The 11,870-nt window shown below is 40.4% G+C and overlaps 1 protein-coding gene across 1 annotated transcript; it reads right to left on the bottom strand.

The window, feature by feature from the left end:
- Positions 1-2,266: 2,266 nt before the first annotated feature.
- On the bottom strand, positions 2,267-4,828 carry LOC145660274 (uncharacterized). Its single transcript, XM_081724691.1, has 5 exons — positions 4,667-4,828; positions 4,523-4,590; positions 4,374-4,406; positions 2,997-3,062; positions 2,267-2,922 (listed from the first exon to the last, which is right to left on the bottom strand). Exons 1-5 carry the CDS (start codon positions 4,737-4,739, stop codon positions 2,809-2,811), a joined length of 354 nt encoding a protein of 117 aa, XP_081580817.1. The 5' UTR covers positions 4,740-4,828; the 3' UTR covers positions 2,267-2,808.
- Positions 4,829-11,870: the final 7,042 nt, after the last annotated feature.

The following is an 11,870-nucleotide window of genomic DNA, read 5'->3' as shown; positions in this document are numbered from 1 at the left end:
GGACGTCCAAGAGACGCTTGACCATGTACGCTGGTGCACCGTCCACCATGCGCGGTCCGGACCCGGCGGGTCGGAGGGGCCCACCGAACACAATACGGGCCTAAGGTGAGATACGTGGAAAGTGGGGTGGACATGCAACGACGGGGAAACAGGGTTTATGCGGTGAAGAACCTTGAATGGCCCGAGGTAGCGATGGGCAAGTTTGCAGGTATAACCGCGCAAAGGCAGGTCCTTGGCCGATAGCCAAACCCACTGTCCCAGCCGATAAGTCAGCGCTGGTCGCGTCTCTTGTCAGCATAACGTTTTTGAGCAGCTGTAGCAGATAAGAGGCCAAGTGCGCCAGGCCAAGTGGCAGCACGTGACTGCATGCTCAGCAAAGTGGACACCCACGTCAGCCTCCTGGTCGGCAAACATGGGCGAAGCATAACCGTACTGGCACTCGAATGGTGACATACCTACGGAGGAGTGCCACAGGGTGTTGTGGGTGAACTCCGCCCAAAATAGGTGCTCAGACCAAGAGGATTTGCAGGAATGGGCCTGCAGGCATGGAAAGGACTGGGAGAAGCAATGGATTGCGGATGGAAGCCAGAGGACAACCTGGCACTCTTACTGAGCATTACACTTCACGTGTTTCTGGTTGAATTGTTCCTGGCACAGTGTAAACTCTCAGGTCTGGCGTGCGGGTCAGTGCAGAAGCAGGGCAGCAGGACCAAGTCTCCTGTGTAAGCAATGATATATTTGATCTCCCTTGTGCTGTCCAGTGTGCAGCCTGCAGAAACACATTAATTTATGCAATTTTTCTCTTCAAGAAAAACATACGTGTGTGTGTATGTATATGTATGTGTGTATGTGTGTGTATATATATATATATATATATATATATATATATATATATATATATATATATATATATATATATATATATATATAAGAGAGTTTTGCTTTAACCACAGTAGTACATAAACACAGCATGGACTAATTTAGGTTCAGTTTCAATGTACAGCATTATATTGTTAGGAGTATTTAAAGTGGCACTCTGCTGTTTTATGTTATTGCATGACTCTGTTGGGAAACTGACTCCAATTTGTAGAATTAGAACAAGCCTATGTACAAAATATCCCTGATAAACATAATTAAATACCAGCAAGATTACCAATAGATTTGATGGAAGTTGGTTAACTGAACCAAATAATTCTAATGTATTCTCATAAACCAGATTGCATCATGTATTTTTTAATCTTAGCTCAATTTGGACAGCTTAACACACTATTTAAAATGATGCATCACAATCACATGTAATCAGCTCTTGCCAAATTCTATTGCCAAAGTCTATCTATCTATCTATCTATCTATCTATCTATCTATCTATCATTTCACTGACAGTGTTGCTGTCCTGTACCTTGTGTACATGGTGTCCTTTTTATTAGCATCTTTCATATTATTTTAATGGTTTTTTTCTTTGTTGATTTTTCTTTGTTGGTTTTTTTCATTGTGTATGAAAGGTGCTGTACCAAATTACATTGTCTTGCTTTTCATAAGTAACGTGTGTTTGACCAAAGGGGAAGTGTTATCTAGATTCTTCTAATATACATTTATTCTGGAAACTTGAAGCACTTGCGGATTCTTGGGAAGCAGCTGCAAGGTACTGTAGTTAAAGATGTCGAGTGGATATCTATAGAAAAATATACAACTTCTTAAGCACTTTGCTTGCACAGCTTGCCCTAGATGTGCTTCATAAAAACTTAACAAAGACAATAAAATAACTAGAACAAAAGGATCCATTTTTATCACCTCTTCCTCCTCATGCATTACTACAGGAGTGGTCTATTTTATCTTTTGCAAGAGATGTATTCATCTGTATATTGGAGGAAGCAAGAGAATGTTTGCTCATTGTTTTGTTGAACAGCTTTGGACCATCAGAATTAAGGATTTGTCATATCCAGTGGCAAGGCATTTTAATGCTAATGGTATTTGCACTAATTTCGGTAACTTGATGAAAAATATCCCATCTACACTTTCAGAGATTTAGAAACCCATGAAACAGTGTCATGTCTTATAGCCTAAGCTAATTCTACAGTCATAGCTATGGAGCAGGTGTACCTATAGACTGGTAACTCAGTACACAGTCTAAATTCATTTTAGTGCTTCACCTCTATAAAGGTGTAATGTGTCATTTTAAGCAGGTAAAAATAGAAACCACACTCATCTGGCTTTTGCTTTTTATTTTTAAAACAGAAATAAATTCTCACAGTGAAGTAATGGCTACAGTCAACAATAAAGCACTTGACATAAAATGATATGCACATTTATATAATGATGGAGGCTAGGCAGAACGCACAAACGAGCCGACAAAAGTTACGTTTATTAACGCCAGCCAACAGACAACGTAGTACATTGTATTAGCCTATCACCGACAATATCCACTACTAAACAGGAGACTTATATACACGCACAGTAATGACACAAAATGAGAAGCAGGTGTGAAACACAGGGAGGGCGTGGTACACACACACACAGGGAGTGCATGGCACACAAACACACACACACACACACACACACACACACACGGCGATGTCTGGGAGGAGGCCGTACCATGAAAGTTTTACTACTACTAAATAAATTACATGCCGAAAAGCTAACAATTCACAGAAGTATTCAAATCACCTTTCAGCAGATTAACCCCTAATGAGGCATTTACAGTGATGAAACAAATAAAATACATGCTATTTACTGGCTACCATACATGTTTTTGTATGTTTGTTTTTTGTCCATTTGCTTGATTGCATTTGTGCGTGTGTGTGTGTTTGCTTAATTTGAATTTAATGTGATGCTGGCATATTCTGTATAATCTGCATTATCCACTGGAGTGGACGCTGGTTTGGTTTTCTGACTGTGTACTACAGTGGAGTAAGTGACATCATCCTGTAGGAATAACACATTAACAATTATTACATAACACACATGTTTACAAAACACACATTCAGTATGATACACACCTGTTCTTGTGCTGTTTTGCATTTTGCTTTTGGATTTACAGTTGCGTATAGGACACTCAAATCTTCCTGTAGAAGCACAGAAATGGAAAATAAGCAAACTTGTGTAAACACTAACACACACTTTCACAAAAACACTGTATATAGGAGTCTATACATGCACACAAATGCACAATTCAAATGCACCAATACCCTTTATGCACCTATGACCATCATGCAAAGGCTAACAACAACATCCTATATGTGGTGTGAAATCACTGGTACATGTCCAGAAGACCCGTTTTCATATGAATGCAGTGATGAGAGCTGTGCTCCATAAGGGCACAGGTGAAGTGAAACACAGGTAGAATTTAGTGGTAAATAATCCTTGTCCAAAGAAGGACAATATAACCAGCCTTAATGCCTACAGGTCAGAAGCTTTAACATCAGTAGTCATGAAATGCTTCAAGAAGCTGGTTCTGTCTTACGTCAAGTCTATCACTCCCACTTCCTTGGACTGATATAGTTTTACAGAGCAATCTGCACTATGCACAGTCACAATCAACACTATGTCTGTACTCATCTGGACCTTCTAGGATCCTATGACAGAGTCATGTTTGTAGACTTCAGCTCGGCTTTCAGCACAACTGAGAGTGGAACCCTGTATCTGTCAGGGCATTTTCAACTACCTGTCAGATAGAAAGTAGCTTGTGTGCCTGGAACCTTATCTGTCAGAGCCCCTATCCATCAGCACTGGGGTTCCTCAAGGCTGGATACTCTCAGTCCTCCTCTTCTCCTGCTACACCAACAAGTGCATCTCCAGCTATCATCAAGCAAATGACCCTAACAGGACTCGTTAGCAACACTGACAGGACTGCTAGTGGAGTCAAGTGGCTCGTCTGGCTTTGTGGTGCACTGAAAACAACTTGGAGGTCAACATGCAAAAGGCAGTAGAGATGGATGATACATTTCTGAAATAAGACAACTGTCCATATCCCTTTGTAACTCAGTACAGTAAGTGATGTAGAGTCTGAGCTTCCTAGACACCACCATCTCCACTGATTTCAAACTGGAGATCACAACAGCCATCATCAAAAATGTTCATCAGTGTATCAGGAGTTGCTTTGTATCAGAACCTCACCATGGACCCCACACAACTAGGGAACCCCACACACTATCTGTACAAAACCCTCTGCTCAGGTATTTTGTACTGCTTCAAGAAAACCTGAACTTCACAACCTGTGTTTTCCCAAAGTTGGTTTTCCTTTAAAAAAAAAAAAAAAATACATGAAAAAAGTGCTGTATGTGATATATGTGATTCCTTATTTGAACGGTATTGTAATAATTGTATTGTATCATCTGAACTCCCCCCCCAGTTATCAGATACAAAGTAGCACTCACTTGAACAGGTGAACAAAGCACAGCAGAACAATCCTGTAAACACACACACACACACACACACCATGGAAGATTTGACCTTGAAGGACATGTGCCAGTAATGATGTGGAGGTTGTTTTGCTTGTTACACTGGATGGTATGTGAGCATTCACCTGTGTCTCCTGCTCTCTCTTCTCTTCTGTTTGCCCCTTTCTTAGCCTCGTTTGTCCATGTCTCTGGACTACATTAGAAAACCAGACAGTGTGACCCACAACTTGTATGTGTGTGTGTGTGTGTGTGTGTGTGTGTGTGTGTACCTTTGTATCTCCAGCACAAGACCCCCACGAGACCCAGCAGCAGGAGGAGGACAGCTCCCACAGCAGTAGTCATGAGGATATATAATAGACCACGTGCAGGGTTTTGGACATCTGAAGGCAAACGTTATACAAATGTTATGTGTATTTGTGTGCGTGTTAGTGTTTGTGTTTTTACACAGCATGCATTTTAATTGCTTTTTAAGGTATTAGGAGACCATGTTGATATGAAGTAAATGCATGTTACCGTCAGTCAGAGTCTTTGCACTGTCAGCAGTGGAAGCATCAGCTGGAGCCTTTGCACTTGTTTTGACATCAAACCTTGATGTAAATTCTGTTGTTGAGATTCCTGGAGTCGAACATGTGTTTGTTAGCATAAGATGGTGTACTGCTTTAGTACTACTTGTGTTTGCAAGTTTGGCTACAGTACTGACCCATTATAAATGTGTATAGGAACATTCAGGGTGGTTTACATTCATGACACTAGTAGTACAAGAGCACTTTAACCACAAATACACCCCTATAAAAATGGATGAAATGTATATTTACCCTGGACTTGTTTTAGCTGTCCTTTTGCAAACAAACACCTACCAAGCCACATCAGTGAGAAAACACCACTCCAGTGATCTGTAGCATTCATCCTATCTCCAGTATAATAGCCTTTGATAGTCTAAGAGTGCTCTATAGGTGTAACAGGTGCTACAGGTATAATGTAACGTTATACAAATGTTATGTTTATTTGTGTGCGTGTTAGTGTTTGTGTTTTTACACAGCATGCATTTTAATTGCTTTTTAAGATATTAAGAGAGCATGTTGATATGCAGTAAATGCATGTTACCGTCAGTCAGAGTCTTTGCACTGTCAGTAGTGGAAGCATTAGCTGGAGCCTTTGCACTTGTTTTGACATCAGACCTTGATGTAAATTCTGTTGTTGAGATTCCTGGAGAGGAACATGTGTTTGTTAGCATAAGATGGTGTACTGCTTTAGTACTACTTGTGTTTGCAAGTTTGGCTACAGTACTGACCCATTATAAATGTGTATAGGAACATTCAGGGTGGTTTACATTCATGACACTAGTAGTACAAGAGCACTTTAACCACAAATACACCCCTATAAAAATGGATGAAATGTATATTTACCCTGGACTTGTTTTAGCTGTCCTTTTGCAAACAAACACCTACCAAGCCACAACAGTGAGAAAACACTATTCCAGTGAACTGTAGCATTCATCCTATCTCCAGTATAATAGCCTTTGATAGCCTAAGAGTACTCTATAGGTGTAACAGGTGCTACAGGTATAATGTAACACTAGTTTACTAAAGTTCTGTTTATTTATGAGATTATCAATGCACTAAGAATACAGAGTGAGTCTGATGTATAGTTCTTCATATTCCTTATGTATACAATCGTAATCTCCCTCATCTTCCTCAGTCAGGTGTGATATGAATAGAGACAGATTTCCTGGAGAGTGAACAGTACCCAGCTGAACTCTGTTTCTGTACTGTTCACTCTCACTGGAGATCACTTCCCATGTTTTACTGTTTGGGCTGTATTTCTTCCAGGTGAAATGTGCAGGTTTGGCGTGTAGGTCTGTGCAGCTCTAGGGTAGCAGTACTGAGTCTCCTGTGTGTGCAGTGATGTGTTTTGTCTCCCTGTTGTTTTTTAATTGCTCAATTTAATACTGATTTAATACTCAACCTGTAGAAACACACCCTACTGTCATACTCCACCACATTTGCTTGTTAAATTAATAAATATTTACTCTAATATTATATGATTTTTAGCATTGTTCTAATGACATTCACTATCCTTATAACAATGATAGTTATAAGGTGTAACTGAGCAAACTGGTTGCTCCATTTAGGTAACAATTTGAGCTTTGTTTGATATTAATTACCAATTTAACAATTTTTTAATATTTGATCAGAATCTACATTTCAAATTTACTAACATGTTTGTTAAGAGTGGTCTTCATAAGTCCTTCATAACAGCTAACACAAACCTAAATACACCTTTAGTGTATAAAGGCTGATTCTGACAGACAGCTGTCATACAGTCTTCTCTTCATAACACAATACTATCAGTTGATTAGTTGACATAACACTTCATTCAAGGGCTATAGGTTGTTGTTGTTTTTTTCTTTTTTTTACCTAAGTTTTAAATATGTTTCCAGTTAAAATAACATAACGGGACCCCCCAGCAGACAGAGTCGGCTGAGAATGAGGACGGCCACTATAGCCACCCCAATACCCCCAGAGGAAAATCGGGGCTGATGACCAATACCGCCACGGCGTCAGACCGCGGAGGCAGAACGGGTTACACCTTCTCCAGTTGATGGAAGAAGCTTGTGGTGACATTGATGATGGAGCATGTCAGGGGTGGATACGTCACTCCAGGTGGTACTTCCCTCACTGCCTGACCAGAGATAACATCACCTGTGATGTTGATAAGATCTTGTAGCCAAACCCTTGCAGGAGACAAGATGCAACCTAATTTCTGTTTCATTATTACAAGCCTATTTTGTTATCTATGTATTACAGTATATACAGCATGTGTGTTGCAATAATGTTCATGCAAAAAATTTAACTTTCCCCTTGTAATTGTGTTTCACTTTATGGTGTGTATGTACTGAATATACAACATAGCCTGTATATTTATGAAAATACATGTACGTATGAGTACTGCGACAGACTTTTACAGCAGACTGCTGTGCTCTGCACAGTGGAAACTTAAAAAACACAAGCTAGTAGTGATTTCCATTTATCACATCAGTGTGTAGTTGCCATGCAGAAAAAGCATGTATAGATTTTATTTGTATAGATGGTTGATGCAAAAATATCATTTTGGAAATAATTTTGGATTAAGTGTTTGCTTTTTCATAAAGCGTGTGACATTTTGTATGTCAACACTCATGAGATCAGAATCCTCTGTAGTCTCTCCCCCAAACCCACCCCCACTCCCCACTTAGTAAAACACACAGAAGCACCAAACACATACATCATACACCACACGTAAAGGACTGTACCACATATACAATCAACCACAATGAGGTGTGACCTCTGTCACAGGCAGCTGGATACAGAAGTGGGTAGTGAACAAGAGCTGCATCATAAACAGAATGAACAACTGAGGAAAAAATAGCACTAACAGAAACAGTGTGTGTTTTGTGTGTGTGTGTGTGTGTGTGTGCGCGTGTGTGCAGCAGCATGGGCTGTCCAAGCCTCATGACCAAATGAACAAATGAGGAATAAATAACACAAACAGAAATAAACAAGTGAGCACATTTCACACGTAGCACCCAGTGCACCCAGATTAGCAATACATATGTGAGGAGGAAGCAGTGCATGCTGGGAATTCTCACATCTGTAAACTGGTAGCTATGACTATGGTGACAGAATAACTTAGGACTAAATAAGAAAACAGTCTTTAAACTGGAGTCACTGGAGTGAATTTCTGCTGGCAGAGTCAGTTAGTGTTTGACTGATTAAACCACAAAGTTTAGAACTGGATAACTGACACTGATGACGATTTGAAGACTGTTTGACAGTCTTCATGGGTGAGTGAAAGAAGTAAACATGTCAATCACACACCACTCAGAGAACAGCGCAGCAGCATTTTAAGCTCACGAACCCAAAAAGGAAGCATGCACATATGCATGTCTGTGTGTGTGTGTGTGTGTGTGTGTTATTTATGTACTGCTAAAGTGCACCAAGTTTAGTAATACATATGTGAGGAGGAAGAAATGCATGCTGGGAAACTGTACTGTCTTTATGGTTTTATTTTTTTTCTCATTTGTTCATTTTTATTTGTAAATGTTTCTAAGCATCTAAGATAAGAGGAACAACATAGGAGAACTTGAAGCCCAAACACCCAACAAGAAAAAGCGAGAGAGAGAGATAAAGTGTGTGTGTGTGTGTGTGAGAGCAGGGCAGGGTGGGGGAGGGGGTGTTTTTGCATCTACAAGTATCACTTTGAATGTACATTTACTGTGTGTGTAAAATTGTCTTTCTCCAAGTCCTTCAGATGTGGATCTGGCCATCCTGCAGCAGCTGTGCATGTTTTTGTGTGTGTGTGTGTGTGTGTGTGTGTGTGAGTGAGAGAGAGAGAGTGTTAGTTATTTAGTTATGTATTGTTAAATTGTTAAACAGTGCTCCAAGTTTGGTAGGAGGAAGAGGTGCTTGCTGGGAAACTGTACTGTTTTTGTGATATTACAGTTTTTTGCAAGACACAAAAACGGGGAAATGTGACACAATAATTGAAACCACTAACTCATGTAGCCCAGCTCCTGACCTGTTATACTAAACCAAAAGCACCTTCCCTGATTTACACTCATTTTGTATTTCTAAAACACATTTTTTTTCAATACGTTAAACACAATTCTCTATATTGGACACATCATTCAACAGAAATATGTGTGTTTCTTATGGAAAACCCTCAAATGCAATTGATGCATCCATTTATCAACTAAACCCAGTACTCATAGGTGAAGACACTTGACGAATTTTACTAATGACACTTAGAAATCAGAACCCGAGCACTATAAAGAGGCCACAGGCTCGATATCTTGGTTGGATATCAATGGAGGTCAGTATTGGAGAGTGAGGATGAGGAAGAGGATGAGGGCGAGGAAGAGTAACCATCACGGATGAGATCTGGGCCACTTTGGTTGACAATGTCGTTAAGCATGGGTTGTGTTTCAGGAAAGCTGAGCAGGGGTCCAGCCTAATCTGGGTCACTACACTGTAGGAAGTGTCAGCAAGTACTATAGTCAGTGTCCCTGAGCAGCATGGGGGTAAACCATAATAAGCAAGTAAAAAACTGTCTTCACAGTGGGAGACAGCTGTCTGGCTGAAACCCTCTGGGAAGTCCTGATAGCTGAGACCTCCTAATGGAAATGGATTTATTCAGTACCAGTCCAACTCTTTAACCTGCAGGTAGTGAGCTCTGCCCCTCCTCTGGTCTCCACAGTAAAATAGAGTAATACCAACTTGTTTGACTGCTAGCTCAATAAGGGATATTATTGGTACGTCAAAATTCATGAGATCAGAATTCTCTTTAGTCTCTCCCCCAAACCCAGCCACACTCCCCACTTGGGCAAACACACAGAAGCACCAAACACATACATCACACACCACATGGAAAGGACTGCACCACATATACAATCAACCACAATGAGGTGTGACCTCTGTCACAGGCAGCTGGATACAGAGGTGGGTAGTAGACAAGAGCTGCATCATACACAGAATGAGCAAGAGGAATAAATAACAAACACAGAAATAAACAAGTGAGCACATTTCACATACCACACCATGATAAAAAAAAACAAAAAAACAAATTGTTTTTGTAAATGTATAGACTTATAGGGCAAAATGATGCTTGTAAGAGTCACAATACTCTTTTTCTTAATTTCATCAGTCTTAGTAATGTCCCTACAATTCCTACCTTATGCTGGTCTGAAGTAACTAATTAGCAATTAGCAAGTAATTAGCAGCGGTTCCTCTCTACCGGACCGAACCACAGCGCAGATTTCAGTGCCACTTAACAAATAAAGTCAACAAATTTACTTTATTTTCCCTTAACCCGGGTGGACAAGACATGTTTGGAGTTCATATTTCGCTCCTTTAGAACAAAAAGCTGCTAACATTGCTAACAAACACAACGATAGCTAATAGGATTTGTAAATAAGTCAGATATCGAGCTACATGCCCTCAAACCTCATCCAGGTCGCTTCCCGGTGACGTGTTTCTTCACTTGTCTAGTTCACAGTGAGTTATACGACACACCGACTAGTCTGGGAGACATTTATTAACACTTGGATGCGGTTTGACCGGCTTAAGAGAAGTCTGTGGGCATGGATTTATGAAGGCTATATTTGAGTTTCTGTTGACCTCCAGTGTTTGTTAGCAACGTTAACATTTAACAGCTTTTGTTCTAAACTAAAGAGGCAAAATTTGGACTTCAAACATTTCTTGGTCGATAGACAGAATCTGGGGTAAGTGGTGAGCTGCTGCTCTCTGCTGATCTCAGATATAAATACCTTTGTGCAAATTAATATATGAGGATGACAACACCTGTAGAGAGAAGGTAACACTCACCATCAGCAGCGTGGAGCACAAGGAGCAGATAAACACACACCTGCATTCTTACTGAGTTACACACACACTACACACAGCTACAGCAGGACTGCTGATACACACCGTACACACTCTTCAATACAGTCTACTGAATGACTTCACAGCTACACTTATAGTGGAGAGGAAGTGTATTCAGATGAAACTCTGACAAACTAAGCTCAACACAACACACACCAAATATAGAGATGCAGTAGGTTTTGTAAGATGTCATGTGGTACGTCCTCTTTCTTCCTTATCATTCAGTGATCCATCAGATATTCTCACATTGTCAGTGAGGACGGTCTCATTATTAGTGGCTCCGTCTTTTGTCACAGAGACACGATGTAGAAGCTCAGGGGGTGAGACCCAACATAACCTCCCTCACTGCTGTTTGGTCTGTTCATTTCACTCCGACACCCAAAGTACTTCAAAGGCTTATTAATGAAAACAGTGTAACGCTTCTTACCTGGAGTGAGGAACAGGTGCTACGGGGTAACCGCGATGCGTGGAGTTAACATGGAGTGACACACACACTGGTGTGGACAATCTGAAAGACTTTTATTCTCTCCTGGACCACTTCAAGCCAGGTCACACGGCTACCATCACTGTATTTATACGTAAAGGAAACAGTAAAAAGCACCGTACAGCGTTACCAAAGAAAAAGGAGTGTTGAGAAGGCGAGCAGAAAGGTGACGGTTCTCCTCTCTCTCTCTCTCTCTCTCTCTCTCTCTCTCTCTCTCTCTCTCTCTCTCTCTCTCTCTCTCTCTCTCTCTCTCTCTCCATAACCATGAAGCTCCATCTTAAAGGCGCAGTACGACTGTGTCTGTTACAACAACAGGTGGAATTACAGCAGCCACAGTACTGGCTACCTGAGACTTTCAAACTTTTTGAACAGTTTGAACAGATATTTAAAGGAGCATTTAATTTCAGAGCATTATTTTTTATTTATTTATACATAATGCAGTGCATGAAACATAAGTCAGGGTGTATTTTAATTGCACATGTTCAGTTTGATTAGTGTGGTTCAGTTTCAAATTTGATATGGAATTTGTTTGCAGGAGTAACGTGTTTGTTGGCCAAAAAACTGATCCTC

The sequence above is a fragment of the Electrophorus electricus genome, chromosome 2 (genome assembly GCF_041902795.1).
Source record: "Electrophorus electricus isolate QZ-2024a chromosome 2, ASM4190279v1, whole genome shotgun sequence".
In the NCBI taxonomy this organism is placed as follows: domain Eukaryota; kingdom Metazoa; phylum Chordata; class Actinopteri; order Gymnotiformes; family Gymnotidae; genus Electrophorus; species Electrophorus electricus.
The sequence above is the reverse complement of the archived record's forward strand: the minus strand, read 5'-3'. Positions and strand labels throughout refer to the sequence as shown.